At 39.2% G+C, this 20,508-nt stretch overlaps 3 protein-coding genes across 3 annotated transcripts; 1 reads left to right on the top strand and 2 right to left on the bottom strand.

The window, feature by feature from the left end:
• Window positions 1-4,257: 4,257 nt before the first annotated feature.
• J4E84_008460 (uncharacterized protein) lies at window positions 4,258-5,420 on the bottom strand (the record flags this gene model as incomplete). Its single annotated transcript, XM_049391032.1, has 3 exons — window positions 4,258-4,383; window positions 4,431-5,343; window positions 5,401-5,420. 3 exons carry the CDS (start codon window positions 5,418-5,420, stop codon window positions 4,258-4,260), a joined length of 1,059 nt encoding a protein of 352 aa, XP_049241374.1.
• Window positions 5,421-6,062: 642 nt separating this feature from the next.
• Window positions 6,063-7,243, top strand: J4E84_008459 (uncharacterized protein; the record flags this gene model as incomplete). The annotated part of the gene is made up of 2 exons (XM_049391031.1): window positions 6,063-6,266; window positions 6,587-7,243. The coding sequence occupies 2 exons, from the start codon at window positions 6,063-6,065 to the stop codon at window positions 7,241-7,243; spliced, it is 861 nt and encodes a 286-aa protein (XP_049241373.1).
• A 12,235-nt stretch (window positions 7,244-19,478) lies between these two features.
• On the bottom strand, window positions 19,479-20,348 carry J4E84_008458 (uncharacterized protein; the record flags this gene model as incomplete). Its single annotated transcript, XM_049391030.1, has 1 exon — window positions 19,479-20,348. One exon carries the CDS (start codon window positions 20,346-20,348, stop codon window positions 19,479-19,481), a length of 870 nt encoding a protein of 289 aa, XP_049241372.1.
• Between the last annotated feature and the right edge of the window lie 160 nt (window positions 20,349-20,508).

Raw genomic sequence — 20,508 nt, 5'->3', positions numbered from 1 at the left:
GTTGGCCCAGGCTGCGAAGCCTGCCACTGCAAAGTCTGCCAACGACCACCAAACACTTGTTCGCCCACCAACCCGCGATCAACAAAATCTTAGATACTCATAGCGTAAGCACTCTCGGTCCTGTTCGATACGTCGCGCGGACAAGACCTACAGAACTGGCCACCTCCCACCCAACGATCGTATTCTATACGGATCTCGGAGAGCCGCGCCAGTACGAGCACTGCGCCTCTGCAGTCCAAGAAATCGCTCAGTATATCCTATCCAACAACATAGACGCTTCGATCGAAGCTATCGACCGAGTGGTCGGCGAGAGCTTCACAGTCACAGCATTACAAGGACCGACGGCGGCAGAGATAGCGCGTTATTGGGCGAGCAAGAGACGAACCCTTCTCCGTACGATCGCGAATAGGAAGTGGCTGAGCCTTGACTGTGTTAATCTTGGAAAATCCACCGACGGTCTAAAACCTACTATCGTCATCACGGCATCAGACGCAGACGCAGATGTGTGGGACCAGATCATAGCGAGAATCAGCGTTCTCTTTGACTACAAGCTGGAGGTAGAGCTCCTGTACGGACCGCGCAGTAGGATCGATCTGGCGGATGCTGTGGGAGATACCGAAGAGGCGGAGATGTCGGATATTTTAACCAAAGTAGAGGAAGAGGCGGACTTCGCAAGCAAGGAACTGAAGAAACCTAAGGGTATCGCGAATGAGTTAGAAGACGAAGAATTCTGCCGTCCCTCGCATTTCTCTACTAACATCTACCCTAGTACATCTGTAGGAGTGAAGAGAGGCCTATTAGGAAGCGTTAGTAGATTCCTAAAGATCAAATTCCCTAGACTGCCTACTCCCGCTACCTAAGTCAGTCTAACTAACTTCTACGTACTATAGGGAGGTAACAAGAAGCTAGTGCAACCGCCTCATCTAAGGGAAGCTTCTTGCGGCTTGGTCACCGTAGTAGTACTATTAGATCGCGACAAGACCCAGTACGTCCGAAGACGCAAACTCATAATCAACAAACACAACAGATATCTCCGCGACGCAAGTTCGAAGCATCAAGCTGTAGAATCCGAGAGCCATCGGTTCAAAAGGCAGCAATGGCGAGAAGAAAGAGAAGAAGAGCGCAAAGAGCGTAAGCGGGTGGAAGAGGCATCCAACGTTGCAGGAACAACATGGGCAAGCTCAGCAAAAACCTCTCGTCCTCATCCCAGGTACACAGCGAAGCAGCATGAGAATTGGACGGAACAAAGCCGCAGTACCAACGATACAACCGAGGGCCCAGCCCTGGAGTGGGACATTGACTGGTCGCTATTCTCGATAGACGCACCTCGCTTGGCGGTATCAAAGACTCCGCGTTCAACTGATCACCGGCACTCTGCATCAGATTCGGAGATATCCGAATGGGGTTCGATACAAGAAGATAGAAGCTATGAGGTCGTCAAGATCGGTAGGACTTCAGGGTGGACAAGGGGAGTCGTCAACCGTGCAATGTCCATACTCAACACCAGCGTACATGCATTTAAGGAAGTCAACAACATAGGTGGGAAGACCGACACCTTCAAACCGGTACTCTGCCACTCCATAGTATCTACGATGCGAGACGGAGCCCCTTTTATATCCCCAGGGGATTCAGGTTCTCTCATCCTCCTTAATGAAGGACGTCACGACAACCAGGCGTGCATTGTTGGCCTCGCTATAGGGGGTAACAAAACAACAAACATCGGTTACATGGCACCGATTGACCTGATATTGATGGACATTGAGGAAAAGGTGCAAGGAAAGGTAGTATATCCAGTGTCGGTGGGTATTAAATTGGGAGCGGACATGGACTCTTGATCGGTCCGGCGAGTAAAGAAGTATGAATATGAAGTAACGCATTCAGGAACATCCATGTCTAGAGGGTGATGGATGTAAGCAGCCAAGAGTCTACATTACGTTGGAATTTTGCCAGTTTCTGTTCTAATACTAATGTAGACTGCAGCTCACCTCTACAGTTTAACCTTTAAATGCGCTAATAATGCGAGAAGTTTAGGTTTTAATAGACAAGTTATCTACAATATAATAATAATTAAGAAATTTGACAACGATAGTACATAGTTAAGCTCTAGCGCATGGGGCTGATGTTATAGGAACAGAAACGGTACTCCAAGAGAGGAGGTATGGCGGTACCGTCCTGCACCAGGAGAAACTCATGCCTGGCGGATGACGCGATTAGCCGGCTACCGCCAGTGCGAAACTCGACGACGATGGGTTAGGAGCGAAGAAAGGGCACATTGCGGGCGCTGTAGTTATGGTATAACCAAAATGGGTATAAACTAGGGCTAGACGTTGGGACGATATGGCGTATTAGTTTGTACAGGCCAGGGGATGGACACCCATGGTGATCCCAGCTTGAAACCGGGCAACGGGCTGATGCGGGACTTGGTTGGATGGGGACATAGGGAGTTCAGAAGTGGAGCAACGCCCGCGGCGCTGCTTCGCACCACTGCAGTGTCAGGGAATGAGGCGGATCAACCAAGATATCGCCACGCACCTTTTCCATGCAAAGAAGGATGTTTGGCCATGTAAGAACGCAGGGCAATCAGACGAGGAGGAAAGTCATACCGTAGGATAACCTCGTAGAGCGGACGGATCGTCACTAGATATCATAGACAAGGGGATGGGACTCGGCGTCTTCCCCATCCCCACCCCCACCCCTCGAACGACTCTCAGTATAGCACCACCAGCACTACAGCATTACAGACTCTGCTTCGGCATCCAATCTAGTCCTTTATCGAGAACAACATCATCATCGGCGCAGCAGTATGAGCCAAAAGAGAATATTAGAAGATGCTGAAGTCGCGCAGGTGGAAGACACCAGCTGCAAACGTGCCAGAGTAGACTCGTCTACGCCCTACCCCAGAAGAGACGTCAACGCGAAGAGGAGAGAGACTGGACACAGGAGCGACCCGATCCACATCCAGACATCTTCTCAAGGCGCCTCCTCTGTCGTTCCACCGTCCACGCCATTATGTCGAAATGACCTAATGCCTCCGCCGTTTCCAGACCCAAAATTCGCCAAAGCCATTTTGTCTTCGGACTACGGATCGTTTCCGCAAGAGACCCAGTCGTCACAATATGGATCCTTTCCAGTGCTCTCGTCTCCATGCGCGTCCCACAGACCTCTCCCACTTCCACACCACCAGTATGAAGTCTCTTCTTCTCTGCCATGTCTCCCACAGCAGGGCCGGACAAGAGAGTCACAGGGAGTATCGTGCGCAGATACAGGCCCCTATCTGACTAGTCTGCTCGCCGACTACGAACACGTCGGAGAACCAGACCCCACATACATTCCAACAACATGCTCGACAAGCAGGGGAAGTGGCAACGAGTTCGCAACACCCTATGCGACTCCATTCAAAGAGAGGACCGCTGTGGGGTCTGCTCGAGAATGCGCAGCGGCCGGTACCCGTACAGGTCTTGACGCCAGCGATATGGCGAGCTGCGGTGGTCACAGGAACCCGGTGGAAGAAGGAGAGGACTAAGAGAAGGAAGAGGACCACGAGGATCAGAAGGACGACGGAGATGTAGATGGCATGGACACCGCGCCTCTCAGGCTATGCATTGCTACCCTCTCTACCTCTACTTCGCACAGACAAGAACATGGTGACATGGATATAGATATCGCGCCTCTTAGACTATGCATCGCTACCCTCTCTACCTCTACTTCGCACAGAAAAGAACATGGGGACATGGATATAGATATCGCGCCTCTTAGGCTATGCATCGCTACCCTCTCTACCTCTACTTCGCACAGACAAGAAGCTGGGGACATGGACATGGATGTCGCGCCTCTTAGCCCATGCATTGCGACCCCTCCTCTACCTCTGCTTTGAACGGTTGAGAAGCTGGGGCCGTGGACGTTGGCAGGCGGCGGAGATGGTGCGAGACGAGCAGACGCAAAGGACATCAAACATCAATCGCACACTAGCCAGATCAGTAGCAGGAAGTGCATTATTTGCTAGAATACATCGTGGTTACCTCCGTCATGTCATTGGCATCACCCGGCGCCTCTGCTGGTCCACAGCAACTCCATCCTGCTCGCCGTGTACGCCATACCAAAGAAACAGCCTATGCTGGGATGCAATCGAGTGTGACTGGGCCACTGCCTCTTCGATTCCCAGATACCGTGCCGTCTGCATCGGTCGCCTCGCCGTTTTCCACCCCTCATGCCCTCCGCCCAGTCTATAGTAGTCTCCACCATCCATAGTGGTTGTATTCACCGTCGTCCGCTTTTCCTCGGGCGCTTACGCGGGGTCAGACCACCCAGAGGTTCTCCTTTCCCACCAGATTTCATCTTCCGCTTCAGCTGATCTGTCGAGTTCTGCGCACCATGTACAAGGATCTATTTTCAATTAGTGAAGGCAAAACAACTTCGAATGTATAACGAACATTCACATTGTCCTGGACCAGGAACTCGATATCGTACGCATACGGTTGTCTCCCCTCTCGAATTGCGATTTGCAATCGCCTATCGTTGTCGATCGGACTCCAGACTCCAGGTTTGCTCTGCCATGATATCTTAAGCTTATCGGCATTTCTCTTCTTCTCTTCTGGCGTCTCTCCGGGGAGCGAGGGAAGATTATAGAGTTTGACCCTTGGAAGTTCGAGCCTCAAGCTCCCAGCTTTGATGTCCTCGTGCAGGTTGGTGGTTGATGTATCAGATAGAAGCTCAGTGCAGCGGAATGTGCATTTGTCGCCATCTGGTGATGTGCCATCGTAGTATGCCAAGGTAACCTCGCAATGCCTCATCTGATATAGGCCTTTGAACTTCTCGTATTGCAAGGCGGGATTCAACCTCCACGCAATCTTGTCTGTTCCACCAAGAATGCTCCCTGTATCCGAAATAGTCATGTCGGGGTTGTCTTTCCACCACTCCGCCACTCTGCGAATGAAACTGCTCACCATACTCTCCTTCCAAGCTACCGGAGCATTCGAGGCGCCAGACAATAGGTCCATGGTCATGATATCGTCGCGCAGCCAATCTCCATGGCGATGCATGAAGTCGTACAGGGAAAGATTTGGTAACTTGACAGACCTGTCATCACACAGAAGTCCTCTGCGGAATAGAGCAATCGTGATATCATTCTGAAGCTTGTACCATTCCCCGATGGTGATGTTGAATCCCACCGTGAAATCCTGGTCGCTGTACTTTGGCTTGTGGATTCGACCATCTGTGTGCGCATCTGAGTTGTCGTAGAAGGAAGTTTCCGGATATGGGTAGCCGGCGCGCTCGACATAGTACAGGGGATTTCGGGGGTCCGACGGCAGTAAGGTTTTCTTGACAACCACAGGACGCACATCACTGTTGTCCTCGAATTAGTGTATTTTCTAAGCATACAGAGGGGGTAATGCCTCTTACATCTCGTCAACATCCGACATAGTAAGATTGACACCGAGATCTTTACAACCAGTTGCTCAAGACCCTTGAGTCGTATGGGATGCAAGGTCTGTGGTATGAACGGTCGCGGTACCAGGGACGGGTTCTTGAAAGCTGTCTTGACTGGAAGTATGGACAAGCTGCGCGCGAGCTTATCATTCGTAGTATGATACTGGAAGATCTGTGGCTAAAGAGGTCGAGTCGGTGTCGGTTTGCCGTATAGAGATGGCGACGAGCGGTGAACGAGAAAGTGAGTGCAACTTTTCTCACGTTGTGCGCGCTTGCGGGTAGATGATTGAAGTGTCAACCTAGACGGAACGAAGACGTGAAATGAGAAAATCGCTGAGCAGAAACACGCACTGATGATGAATGGGCGCATTGACCACATTGGGCGAGCAAAGATTACCTAATCAGCGGTGAGTAGAGAGCTCTCACACATGTGCCTGCGACACACCCTCATCTATCACCTGGCCCACTAAGGATTACCTTGCTCGACCCTCAAAGTCCTCTCCAACAATTCCAGACATGACAGATCCGGGTGAAGCCGAGCGCCAACTCCAAATCTGGCGTAAGTTGCGACGCAAGAATAGAAGACGGATAGGCGATCGTGCTGACAAAACACAGTCAATGCGAGTCCCCACTTCATGAAGAAAGACAACGCCGCGTACTGTACACAGGCAAAAGTAAGCGAGATTGTGAAGAGCGGTCATGTCTTCCAGGATCCCCTGCTCCAGAGCATCGCTCTGACAGACGGCGGAGCACGACATATCCGGAAGGTCCTTTGTGGAATGATGTGGCCAGATGACACCAAGGAACCGATAAGGATTGGATACTGGAACGAAGAAGACGTGACACTGAATAGCCTTGTCTCCCCATCAGGCGATCACACTATAGAACTACCGCGAGATGCCAGGAAAGTCGCGGCGGTGATAGGGCACTATATCCAGGATAGGATATCGAGACCTTGTTTGTCTGAGCCCGAAGTGTGCTCAAACTGCGACGAGAACCCAACAATGCCATCCTACCTGTTGCCGGGTTGTCGCCAATTCGCGGAGCCAACGAGAACGAAAAGACACCAGGCGTGCACGAATTGCATACTCCAGGAACGAAGATGCAGTCTGGCCATTTTGGGTACGTTACCACTTCTGAAGAGTACGATGATCAATAGTTTGCTGACTGCCTTCCTGTAGAGGACTGGGAAGAAGAGTGGGGAGGGGAGAGTAGCAGACCGATGTCAATCTTCGAGAGGGATGAAGGGCTGAACATTGGTGCTCACCATGAGGCAAAGCTCGACATCGACTCCGCCAACAGATCCGCATCCCCAGAGCAAGAGCCAGCAGGTCAATATGATAAGCGCCAGGCGACTGATATCAGAGACAAGCCCCAAGAGCTGCCGACGCAGGCCCACATACGCGATACCCAGGCAGCGCACACAGGCGCCGTCGACTTGACCCAGTCAAGCCTTGCATCCAAGTCAAGCCGCGCTTCTCCTCCAGATAGGTTCAAGTCGCCGACGGCCCAGACCAATCCGGCGACACACAGCCAGACCGCCGCGCTCGCGCATGGAGCAGATGGAAGCAGTCGAGAGAACACGGAAAGCAAAGTGACTTTCGAGAAACCAGCCCAGTCCGCCAGCAGGATGGACAACGAAGTCAAATCCAATACACCTTTGCCGGCCCGCTTGAAGCGTTCGACAACACATGTACCCAAGTCCTCGGTGGAGAAGATCGTGGACAGCGCGCATGCGAATGCTCAGACAGACATGGTAAGCCTCCCTAGCTACCCATACCGCCTCCCACCACTTGCGGTAGACGTCGACGCGTGAGTATGCTAACACTCACAGGCATCTGGCCAGCCGGCCGAGTTACACGACAACAATCTGCAAAGCATTCCGTTACGAAGTTTAGATCTGAGTATCTTGCCACGCTCCTCGCTGGTGAGGAGGCTGTATAGTCCGATGTACGACTTATAATTGAGAGAACCCACGAAGCGTAGCGACACCAGGCTGAGCTTCTCTAGACGGGAGAGAATACGCTTGAAGAGGCTTGTTCCACGATCGGTATCCAATACAGTGATCCGAAGATGCCGAGTGAAACGCAAGTTTCCGAGAATAGTCGAGAATTGAGTGGGAGTCATCTTGGACGTTATCCGGCCGACCACGATGTCGATGTCCCGGAATCGTGCGTCCGTCCCAACTCGGTGCATTGCCTTGCAGGTCATGGACAGTTGCACTTGACTCTCCTTTTCGCACTACCCAAGTTAGCTTCAACACTCTGCTGGAGCGCCAGTCACGTTACGACTGAGTTTGAGCGAATGACAGGGAGTACTTACATAGTCAAACATCATCATAATCAGTTCATCGGGAAGATCTATGGCGGTCGCATACAGTGTAGTTACTGGAGGGGCGGCCAACGCTTTGCCGGAGCGAGCCGTACTACGAGTGAGCCTATCCCTCGCTGCCGCGCGCCTTGCCTTCCTTGCCTTGGTCCTGGAGGCGGCGTTTTTTTCCGGGGCATTTTCTGCAACCTTGCGAGTGTCATGTCGCACTGTCGATGTGGTTTCCGCCGTGCGCTTCTGCGTCTGCTTCTGTTTCTTCTTGTCGTCGGTACTTGGCGAGTAAGATCTGCGTCGCTTGTTGAACTTGATCGATTGATGGTGGCCGGGAGCCATGGCGGGTATTCAGTAAGGGGGATAAGGTACGATCTCGGTGTCAGTGGTTCAAAGAACGTAGAGCACGCCAAGTAGAGGAAGGAATTTCAGTACGTCTGTGCGTCTAGGCACTCTTCGCGGTGCAAGTGAATAACGTGATCGAAATACCTGACGGACGTGGTGGAGCACGAGCCAATACGGCCGCCGGGGTCCGACAGGCTGCAATAAGAACAAGACTATCCCTCCTGACTGTCCTTTCTTTCCTTCCCTCCGCCCACCTTCCCACTTCTCTTCGGTACCCCTGAGTACCTCTTTTGTTCCGAAACCTTCGCTCACATGGATGGATCGCACCGTTTACGGTGTAAGTCGAACCGTCCTACGAGGCCCATCATGCTGCCCCCAGACCTGATGGTCATACCATGTGGACAAAGGGCCCGCTACGCTGTATGACGGGTTCTTGCCGACATCTGTGAGAGCGGGCTCCTCGTGCGGGTGTTATGGGTAGCCACGGACCGAACGGAAGAAACGTGCGCTTGGCCGCTCATCTGGCGCAAGAGTTCTTGGAACTACGTTCCTTGGGCTGGACCTTGAGCACCCAACTGGGCGAGGACGTTCAATACCCGCGAGACGGACGTGAGTGACGGTACCACACGAAGGTCTCGAGACCTAGGCGAGAGCGTGTTGGGGCTCTTGCTGACGATCGAACGGCGCATCCCAACGCGCTCCGATGCGCATCTTGACATATAGTAAGCCCCCAACTCTTGCTTTTGCGAACACATAACCCCCCAATAGATTACCCGACCCCCGGGCCAATACAACGGCGGAAATGTACGAACGGAGGTCTCACGAGAGCCTAGGTGCGAGCTGCATTGGGGGCTCGTACTGACGAAGCGGAGGATAATTACCCACCCTTTTTTCGTTGATTCTACTGCTTCATGCAGTGTGTTGAAGAAGAGAGCTACGCAAGGGTCTGTCAAGAGCATAATACTGGTGCCCTCAACTGGGTGTGACAATACGCTCACAACTCTCACCCGGTGAAGAAAGAGTCCACGTCACCGATCTGTCAGAAGGAGGGAACATGGCAGGCATAAAGCTGGATAATTGGACGATGCACATGAACGCTACGAAATGAGACAGAAGGCAATGCAAATGAAAGCAAGGAGCGAAAAGAAAGATTGTGTGATGGCCGTTGAATTCGAGCTGTCTTTGGGTAGCTGCTGTCGTATTGATCTTGGATGGGAGGAGGTTGGAACACGGCCCCGAGATGTTGACGCGCGAAAATGCCACGCTATGACGTCATCACTGCGCGTCACATCTACGCGAACATCGACGTTCCATTAGGCGTCTACAGGTTTCCACACAATCATTGCTGTGTGCTATTGCAGATCTCGGTAGTAATTCAGTTATCATTGCACTGCCGGACCCCTTCGCTGTACGTGGCTACGTCGATTCATTTCAGCGCAATGGTGCAAAGAAGTTCCTCCCCAGGTCGAATGTCATGGGTTAGACACCGAACTCTCTCAAGCAGATGCAACGGCACTCAAGGCACGAGAGGCGGACGTCATACAAGCAAGGTTATAGTCATCCTTGTCTAGCTAATGTTCTGCAGTGTATTGCTCCTGTCAGTTGCTGAACTAGTCAGCATGGCGATCGAAGAACTCGTTGCAGTAGCCAGTGAAATGATTACGTCGTTTATATACGACACGCGATACCAAGATCCAAGGGACTGCATGCCGCAAGTACAGGTACTTGTGAACGAACTTCGCTCTTTCGCTGACGGGCTTGAGTCTCGCGCACTCGGATTGGGGGCTGGGCCTGGTCTGTCCCTTGCTCAGTCTGCCCTGAGAAGTACACGGTTCGCAAAATCCGCAAGATGGACCGGAGATCGAGTCGCTTTGGAGATGGCGCATCAGAAAGCTACTTCATGGGATACTACTAATTATCCCGGTCTTTCGCATGTACTGCAGATAAAGCTGCTTCGCGATCAGCTCCATCTGCTGATAGACAACGCCGAGCTATTTCTCCTGTATAGACAAGGCTTCCTAGTTGCAATCGACGGTATTTTTAATCAGCAACAGATGCAAGTCTCAACGTCACCAGTGATGTGGGCTGCTTTTGCTAGACATGTTCACAACTTTACATTTAATATACTAGCACTAGACAAACTAGATAATCTAAATAATTAACTAGATAACTTATTACTTATAATAGCTACTTAGCTATCTTTACTATATTTTTTTACTTTTTTTATTTATACTAATATTAAATAAAAATCTTATATTTAGCTAAAATAGCTAGTACTTACTTATATTATACTTTATTATTAAATATAGCGTCTAAAATAGCTTACTTATAAAGTATTAGCTAAGAGCTTAGTAGCTAAAGTTAATAAACTAGATTTAATACTACTACTTTTTTAGTAATTAAGAAGTTCTTAGCTACTAAGTTATTACTTATAAAATATTAGCTATATATACTATATCTATATTTTTAGTATATATAATATACTTTAGATTTTTTTAAGAAAAAAAAAGTACTTTCTAGTATTTTAAATCTTTATATAATATAATAGTATAGTAATAAAACTTTTAAAAAAGATAAGTTTAAAAATAATAATAAAATAGTAATAAGTAAATTTTAGCTTTACTATTTTTTTTTTTTACTATAGTAGACTTTTTAAAGAATAAAAGTATTATTAAAATATTAAATAGTAGTAATATACTATAAAAGCTAAGCTTAGTAGCTAAATTAATAGTAAGTATATTAAAAGCTATAGTTATATATATATAGTATACTTAAAAAGTAGTACTTATAGTAGTTACTTTTTATATTTTTTTCTTTTTAACTTATACTTATATATAATTCTTTTTCTTAGTTACTATTTACTTTATTTTATAGTACTATAATAATATAAAGTAAAATAAGCTACTATAATAGTTTAGTTCTCTAGACATTAGGCCTATATTAGGCTAATAACTCTATATATATATTATTACCTCTAAGTACTTTTTATAAGTCTTACTATAATAATATTATAATTTAATATAATATTATTATCTAATCTTTATATAACTCTTATATATTATTATAGTTAATACTATGTTTTTAAAAAGTAGCTTAGCGCGTTAGCTAACTACTTCTAAAATTATAACTATATTATTACTAATTCTCTACTTACCTAGTAGTAGAAATATATTCTATATTACTTTCTACTTCTCTAGTTCTATTTAAAAGACTATTACTAAGGTTACTTTATTACTTATAATACCTATTACTATCTCTAATATACTCTTATTTACTAAACCTACTATAGTTTCTACTATCTATAGTTAGTGTATAAATTAGTTTTAGTCTTAGTCTTAGTTCTTTTACGCTACTATATTAAGTAGTACTTAGAGATTACTTACTACTATAGCGTATAATAGTTTCTAAAACTTATATTAGTTTCTTTCTTACTTATATAGTAGTTCTAATCTCTATAATAGTAGTCTTTTTTAGTTCTTTAGCGCTTTCTAAAATAACTTCTAAGTTAACTCTACTATAAGTAGTAGTTATATTCTTAACTCTAATAATAAAAGTAATAATAAAGCTAATCTTACCTAGATCTATTATTATCTTATTAAAAATAATAACTATAATAACTATAGTAACTTAGTTAAGCTCTATAAGAGCATCTTCTTTACTAACTTACTAAGTAATATTACTAAAACTTATAGTAGCGCCTAGCTACTATACTACTTCTCTTTTAGTAAGCTTTTTACTTATATTACTTATAGAAGTACTTACTACTCTAACTCTTTTAGTTCTTAAGCTACTACTACTAGTAACGCTACTATTAACTTACTTTAGTTTAACTAAAGCCTTTAGTAACTCTACTAGTAGAGTCTAATATAAGTAAATACTCTAGCTTCTATTAATAAAAAGATTCTATAGTTCTCTCTATCTCTAGTTTAAGAGTATACTTTAGTAGTACCTTCTACTACTTACTATAAAGTTATAAACTTTATTATTTTAAAGTCTAATCTTTTAAAAAGTAGTTACTTTATTTTTACTATATATAAGTATAATACTAAGAGTAAAGCTAAACTTATTAGTAATATAAATAAGACTCTCTTTAAAAAAAGCTACGCTCTTACTATAAAGAAGAACTTTAAGAAATATAAGTTTTACTTTAATACTACGTACTTTCTTTACTATAATCTAACTATTACTAATAGTTAGCTTAAAAAAGCTTAAAAAGAACTTACTAATAAGTATAATAAAGCTTATAATCTTTATATTAGAGCTACTAACGCTATTAAAACTACTAATACTCTCTAGCTTTAAATCTTAGACCTAAATAGTAAGATTATAAGCTTAATAGAGTAACTACGCCTAATAAAAGCTAACGCGTAGACTAATATACTTAATCTAGAGAACTACTATATTATTACTAAATATAAGCTTAAAAAGATATATAAGTATAAGAATATCTATAAGAAGGCATATAAAGAAGAGTATAGTATATATACTAAGGCTTACGCTAAAATTACTTATCTAGAGGCTTTTATTTAATAAGCTTTTACTATTACTACTACGTCTATAGAGTCTAATAACTCTAACTTAGAAGACTCTAATAATTCTACTAGCGCTTTTTAACTTAGTTACTATAACTAATAAGTGTTACGCTAGCTACTAGGTTCTAACTCTACTACTACTCTTTTATCTCTTTAGACTCTAGTATTTTAGATTTATTATTTTAAATAGTCTAAGCTTAATAAGTTTAAAGGTCTACTTAGTATACTATTTAACTTATACTTAAAGTAGAAGCTTAATATATAGAGCTAGTTCTAAGCTTACTCTACTACTTTCTAGTATAAGAATAAGTAAATAGACTATATTTATATAAAAACTACTAGCGCTATATAAAATAGTATCTCTATTAGCTAGTATATCTCTAGAAAGAAGTTTAAGTATATATAATAGATCTAGAATATTCTTAACGCCTACTATAAATATCTTAACTTTATATATAATACTTATAAGTTTTATAATTATAAAAGTAGTATAAAAACTAGTAAGAATATTAGCTTATATCTTACTTATTTCTAAACTAGCGTTACTTCTCTTAAGTAAAGTAATAAGAAAAAGATTCTCTAGCTATACTAAAAGCTACCTTTCTACTAGTACTTTTATATTAAGTACCTAATAAATAATAAGTATTATACTTAGAACTTTACTACTTTTAGTAATAAGCTTTACTATCTTAAGTAGCTATATTCTTTACTTTACTCTAGCTAGCTAAAGACTTAGACTAGTAGTAGAAGTAATAGTAATAGTAAAGGTAATAGTAGTAAAGTAGGTAGTAACTATAACTACTTACGTAACGCTACCTCTACTATAAGTAGTACTAGCGCTTTCTACTTTATTATTAATAAGTTTTATAAGAACTATATCTTAATAAAGATCTAAGTTCTTACTAATCTATAGTATTACTTTAACTATATATATATAGATTATAAGTTTAACTAAGTAAATACTTTCTATAAGAGATAAAATAAAGTTACTTTAATAGTAAAGTATTTTAAGATTTTTACTACTCTTAATAAAGCGCGTAAGGCTACTAGCGTTTCTATTCTTTAAGCTTTTATCTAAATTAGAAATTAAAGTTTAACTTCTCTTTTATTAGTTACTAGTACTAATATATATATAGAAAATAAGTAGTCTCTAGTAATAGTTACTTCTAGAGACTTTCTAAGTCTAAGAATAATAATAAAGATACTTTAAAGATATCTATATCTATATCTATACTATCTTCTCTATTTTCTTTTATTAAAGTTTATAATAATAAAGATAATAATAAATCTAACTTTATACTATAAGCTATTCTATTCTAGATTAAAGACTTAGAAAGCTCTATAATACTAAAGGTTTAAGTTTCTACTATTATAGCTACTACTATCTATAGTGCTATATATCTTTTCTAAGTAGAATAGTAGTTAGTCTTTAAAGAAATTATATCTCTCTCTTAATAACTATTTTTATATATTAAACTTATAGATAATTCTAGTTATACTTCTATCTTTATTAATACTTCTTACGCTTATATAAATAATTATAAAATAATTATATTATAAAATTCTACTAGCTTAGAGCTAGCTAATAGTTTCTAAGTTACTAATATTACTTATATAACTAGAGTAAACGTCTCTTTTAGTAATTATAATAAATAAGTCTTTATATACGTTATAAAGCTTAGTAGTATCTAGATAACTTTAAATACTTCTTAGTTTTAATAATATAATCTCTAAGTAGACTAAAATACTATATTTATAATATTTAATTCTAACTACTATTTTTACTAGTGCCTCTATAATTATAAACTCTACTATATTACTAGTAGCTAGTACTATAAGTAGCTTATTCTACTATCTTATAAACTTAAATAAGCCTACTATCTAAAAGCTTTAGCCTTTTCTAATATATCTATAATCTTTAGCTATATAGCTACTATATTAGTTACTAAAGAAGATAAAGTATACTTTATAACTATAGAGAAGGTAAAATAACTCTATAATATAAGTAACTAAGAATAGGCTAATACCTAGCTACTATAAATAGTAAAAGCTAAGATACTTTCTAAGAATTTTAAGAAGTTCTAAGACTATATAGAGTAGCTTACTATAAGTAAGAATAATATTCTAGCTAAGTTACTAGAGGTTTTCTACTTTTTCTATTATAGTTTTAATCTATAAGAAGTAGATAAAGTTTTCTCTTAGCGTAATAAGCTAGACTACACTATTAAGATCTAGTTAGACTCTAATATAAAACGTTTACTATAACTATTATTATAGTAGTTATATCTCTTATCTAAGAATAAAGCTTAAGCTATTAAGCTTTATATTAATAATATATTATATAAAAAATATATTAAATATAGTATATCTAAATAGACTACCTCTTTTCTAGTAGTAAAGAAGCTAGAAGAAAGTATCTATATATATATTAACTATTATAAACTTAACGCATATACTATTAAGAATAGAAATATACTTTCTTTTATTTATAATATACTTATAAAGCTATTTAAAGCTTACTACTTTTCTAAGATTAATATTATTATAGCTTTTAATAAGATTTATATTAAAGAAAAGTATAAATACCTATCTACTTTTATTACTCTCTATAGTCTCTACTAGTATACTATTATACCTTTTAGAATATATAATAGCTCTAGAACTTTCTAGATCTATATTAATAACGTACTATATAAGTACCTAAATAAGTTCTATATAGCCTACTTAGATAATATTATTATATTTAGTAAGACTAAGAAAGCCTATAATAATTACTTTCTACGTATAGTAATCTAACTTATAGATATAAGTCTTTCTATAGATATTCTTAAGTTAGAATTTATAAAATAAAAAGTTAAATTTCTTAAATTAATTATTACCTCTAAAAATATTAAAATAAACTCTAATAAAGTCTCTACTATATAAGATTAGTAGCTCTCTAAGACTTTAAAAAACGTTTAGATATTTTTTAGATTTACTAACTTCTATTACTACTTTATATATAAGTTCTTTAATATTACTAAACCTCTTATATATTTTACTTATAGAAATTCTTCTCTTTTCTAAATAATCTCTAATACTACTTATATATTTAATAAGTTAAAATAAGTCTTCTATAGTAAGATAGTACTTATATACTTTAACACTAACTTTAAGTATATTCTAAAAATAGATATATTAAACTACGTCTACGCTACTATTTTTTTATAAATCTAACCTAATAATACTATTAAACTTATAGCTTACTTATTAAAAAAGATAATACTAATAGAATATAATTATAAAATCTATAATAAAGAGCTTTTTACTATTATCTATATATTTAAGAAATAGAAGCTAGAGCTAGTAGACACTACTAACTCTATTAAAGTACTTATAGACTATTATAGGCTTAAGTACTTCTATACTAAGCGTTATCTTAACTAATAGTAAGCTTACTAGGCTAAATTCTTAGAAGAGTTTAATTTTAAAGTTAAGTACTATCTTAAAAAATAGAGTATAAAGCCTAATAGTCTTACTAGAAAAACTAGTAACTTACTAGAAAATATCTTTAATAATTAGGTCTAATACTAGCACTAAACTATTCTTAGAGAATACTAGTAGAATAGAGGTAGTTACGCTACTATCTAACTAGCTAGACTTTACTTTAGTAATACTAAGTATAACTTACTATTACTTCTTAAGCTTATATATAAATCTACTAAGAGTAGCTTAGCTCTAAGTTACTTTACTATTAGTCTTACGCGTTTCTTTCTATAAGAAAAACTAGATCTTTATAATAATCTAAAAGAAGTAAATACCTTATCTACTTAGAATATAGTTAACGCCTTATATTCTTTTAATACCTATTTTATAGCTATCTAAAACGTACTAAATTATAGTAATTATTATATTCTCTATTACTTTATTATTAAAAGTATATACCTAGAGTTAAATAACTTAGAAATAAGTAATAATAGTAAAATCTTTATATATAATAACTATTTTATTATTCTCTTTAGTAAACGTCTATATACTTAAATTATCTAGAATATATATAACTTACTACTAGGTAGATATAGTAGACGTACTACTACCTACTAGTAAGTTAGTTAATAGTATTATTAGTAAGGTATAATAGATATAATTACCTAGTTTACTAATAACTATATAATATATTGCTAGTCTAAGATTAATTATTATACTAAATATAGACTCTTCTACCTACTACTAGTCTTTAAATAATACTAAAAGAATATCTCTATTAACTTTATTATACTACTACCTACGTTTATATAGTATAGTTATTTCTACTACTATATTATAGTTATAGTAGACTACTTATCTAAGAAAAAGAAATTTATTACTATAAAAAATATAAAAGTACTCTCTATTATTAATAAGTTTCTTAAATATATATAGTATAAAAAGAAGTACTCTAAGACCTTAGTATCTAACTATAGCTATTAGTTTACTTTCTACTTCTAGTATTACTTTTATAATTATCTTAGAACTTATTCTAAACTTAGTACTATATATTATCTAAAAATAGATAGCTAAATAGAAAACGCTAATATAGACTTAAAGTAATACTTATAGTTTTATATTAATTACCTCTAAGATAATTAGGTATATCTTCTACTAATTATAGAATTTAAGGTAAACTTAGCTATTAGCTTAGTAACTAGAGTTTCTCTATTTTAGACTATAAAGAGATATTAACTCTACTCTAGCCTTAAGCTACTTTATACTATTACTAATACTACCTCTATACTAGTATAGCTATATAATACTAACGTACTTATCTTCTATATTAATATAACTTATAAATATCTTTATAATAAGATTATATAAACTTAAAATAAAATAAAGAAGTTTACTAATATTTACTACTACTTAGCTTCTAAGTTTAATATTAGTAACTAAGTACTACTAAACGTAAAGTATATATATATAAAGTATTTAGTAAAGTCTCTTAATTATAAGAATATAAGCCTCTACTAGATTATTTAAGTAATTAATAATATAGCTTATAAACTAAACCTATTTAATAGTTTTAAAAAGCTCTTCTTTATATTTTATTTATAGCTATTATAGCTATATAAGAATAACGCGCTTTCTAGTTAACTTTACGCTAGTAACTATACTCTACTTAAAGTCTACCTTAATAATAAAAGTAAAACTAAGTATATAGTTATATAAGTTCTAAATTTCTATATCTACTATATAATAAATAATTTCTATACTAGCTACTATAAATACTTATAATATAAGATAAAATAAATAAGTAATAATTAGTCTTTATACTAGTAACTATACTTTAACTTTTATAGTAGTAAAAAGTCTATTTAAGACTTTTATAACTATAACTCTAGTAAGTCTAGCTCTTATAATATATTTTACGCGTATAATAAGTATAGTAAGCTTATAGTTATTTTACTTTACTTATTAGACTTTATATACTTAAAAAGAACTAGCTAGTTATTTATAAACTTACTTAACTATATTACTCTAGCTTATTAAAGTAATTATAACGTATATCTTTACCTAACTTTAACCTTTATAAATAATAGTAGCTCTAAGATAATATATTACTCTACTTAGTGCTATACTTCTCTATCTATTTTAGAGTTCTTTATATAGATACCTAAGTATATTAAGAGTTATATAATATTACTATTAGCTCTATTACTTTATTATATATTATCTTTACCTTTTCTATTAGCGCTATATACTCTACTAAGTTACACTACTATATAAGCTATAAGTCTACTATTAATACTCTTTTATATAAAATAGTTTAATTTCTTTTTTATTTTAAATACTTAGTTAGAACTTTAAGCACTTTTAGCTAAGAGATATATAATAGTTTAGTTCTTTAGGCGTTAGGCTTACGTTAGGCTAATAACTCTATATATATATTATTACCTTTAAGTACTTTTTATAAGCCTTACTATAATAATATTATAATTTAATATAATATTGTTATCTAATCTCTGTATAACTCTTACAGCTACTTATAACTTTTATAATATTAATAACTTTAATAAAAAGATACTCTTATAAATAAGAGAAATTATAAGTATAATATACTAGACATGTTTATATTATGCAGTTCTTTAGAAATTACGACAATACTTATCCGAACGCTACGGCATTGACAGATGGTACTTACAGTAACGTGATCGGTCTTGCGGCTATGCGAGAAAGGAAGAATGTTATTGAATACTTGAATGGCTACCCTTGCGATATTCCAGATGCTGATGGACGCAGTCCCCTCTGGTATGCAACAAGCAATGGACACCTGGAAAGTTTAAAACTCTTGCAAAAGAACGCGTCTTTGCGAAATCGACGAGACAACCAAGGATTTACGCCACTTGCAATCGCAGCATACAAAGGTCATTCCAAGATCGTATATCTGCTTCGGGATATAGCTGATCTTTCGGTACCCACTCACGCAGGGCATACTGCATTGCACCTTGCAACTTCTGGAGGACCTCTAGAATGTGTCAAGTTGTTTTTGCACTCGAGCGCCAACGTACTTGGGGCTTTAAAGATCCGAAACACATATGCGTTTGCTCAGAGTCTGGGCTATCATGAGATTTGCAGAGTATTCGAAGTGTATAGACTTGGCCCCATTTGATCTTCACCGTTTTACGTGGTCATCAGCGGAGCCAGTTGCCAGTCGTTCAGCATAAGTCAAGATTTGACCGGCTCCGGAAAATCTTGATAAATCCTTCGACGCCGGCGCATGGTGTAACTTGATCTCACTAGATGTACTTAAGTATGCGAGAGCTTGCACGAACTGTTGACTCCCAACACAGCGACGGCACGCTTTCCGCTGAGTGGACGACTGTACAACGCAATACCTCGCGCTTATCCCATGAAGCCATTCTGTTCCATCCACTTCTCACACATGCTCGGCCAGTCGCTCACCGGAAGTCCCTGCGTGTCCAATGCGAACCCGTGCGGCGCATCCGAGAAGACGTGAAGCTCTACTGGGGCACCAGCTTTCATAATGCCTTCAGCCAGCCTATATGCATTCACCACCGGCACCACCGGATCATTTCCAGCGTAGACTACGAAGGTTGGCGGAACGGATCCCGGACCTCTGCTCTCCAACTGTATGTCTGGCTGCACCGTATCGTAAAGCGCCTGTTTCTCCGGCGGCTCCAGCGCTGGCTTGTTCGCGATAATCTGGCGTCCTTTTGCATTCGTGGAAATAGGCGCATAACCAATGATAGCGAAATCGAGGTATGGAACGCCACCTTCCGCATCTGGATTACTCCAAGAAGTGGGATACGTCGAATATAACGATGCAGCGAGATGACCACCAGATGAGAGACCGCATACACCCTTACAGCCTTCATCAAAGCCCTTCTCGTCAAACATTTCAAGAGCCCGCCTGGCATCGTCTACTGGCGCCTGACTGCCCGTCTCTTTGTTCGGAAAACGATGTATGAGCACGAAGGCATGGAATCCTAGCCCTGCTAGCCACCTAGCTACCTGCACACCTTCTCTTCCCACCATGAGCTCGATGTATCCTCCTCCACCTAGAATAAGGACATTACGTCCGTTTGATGTACGCGTGGTGGGCTTAAAGCCGAAGAGCCAGGGACGTGTGACGCTTGTTGCGACGGCCTTGTCGATGCCATTGGCGGTGTCGAGTACGAAGGCTCCTTCGATAGGCTCATCGTCATACAGCGGCCATGCGTAGTCTGCATTGAGAGGGTTTGAAGAAGACATTGTTGCTTTGGAAAGATATGGGGTTGCTCTGAATATTGTTGTATGGGCACACACGTGTTCCTACACTCGGGGTACGTAGTTTTCTCGCTGCATCATTGTACCGAAAACGCCGAGGTGGTTGCTTCCGTCTTCGCGCGTTCTTGACCACAGTGGGAAAACC

The sequence above is a fragment of the Alternaria hordeiaustralica genome (genome assembly GCF_023758085.1).
Source record: "Alternaria hordeiaustralica strain BMP 2776 chromosome Unknown scaffold_21, whole genome shotgun sequence".
In the NCBI taxonomy this organism is placed as follows: Eukaryota; Fungi; Ascomycota; class Dothideomycetes; order Pleosporales; family Pleosporaceae; genus Alternaria; species Alternaria hordeiaustralica.
The sequence above is the reverse complement of the archived record's forward strand: the minus strand, read 5'-3'. Positions and strand labels throughout refer to the sequence as shown.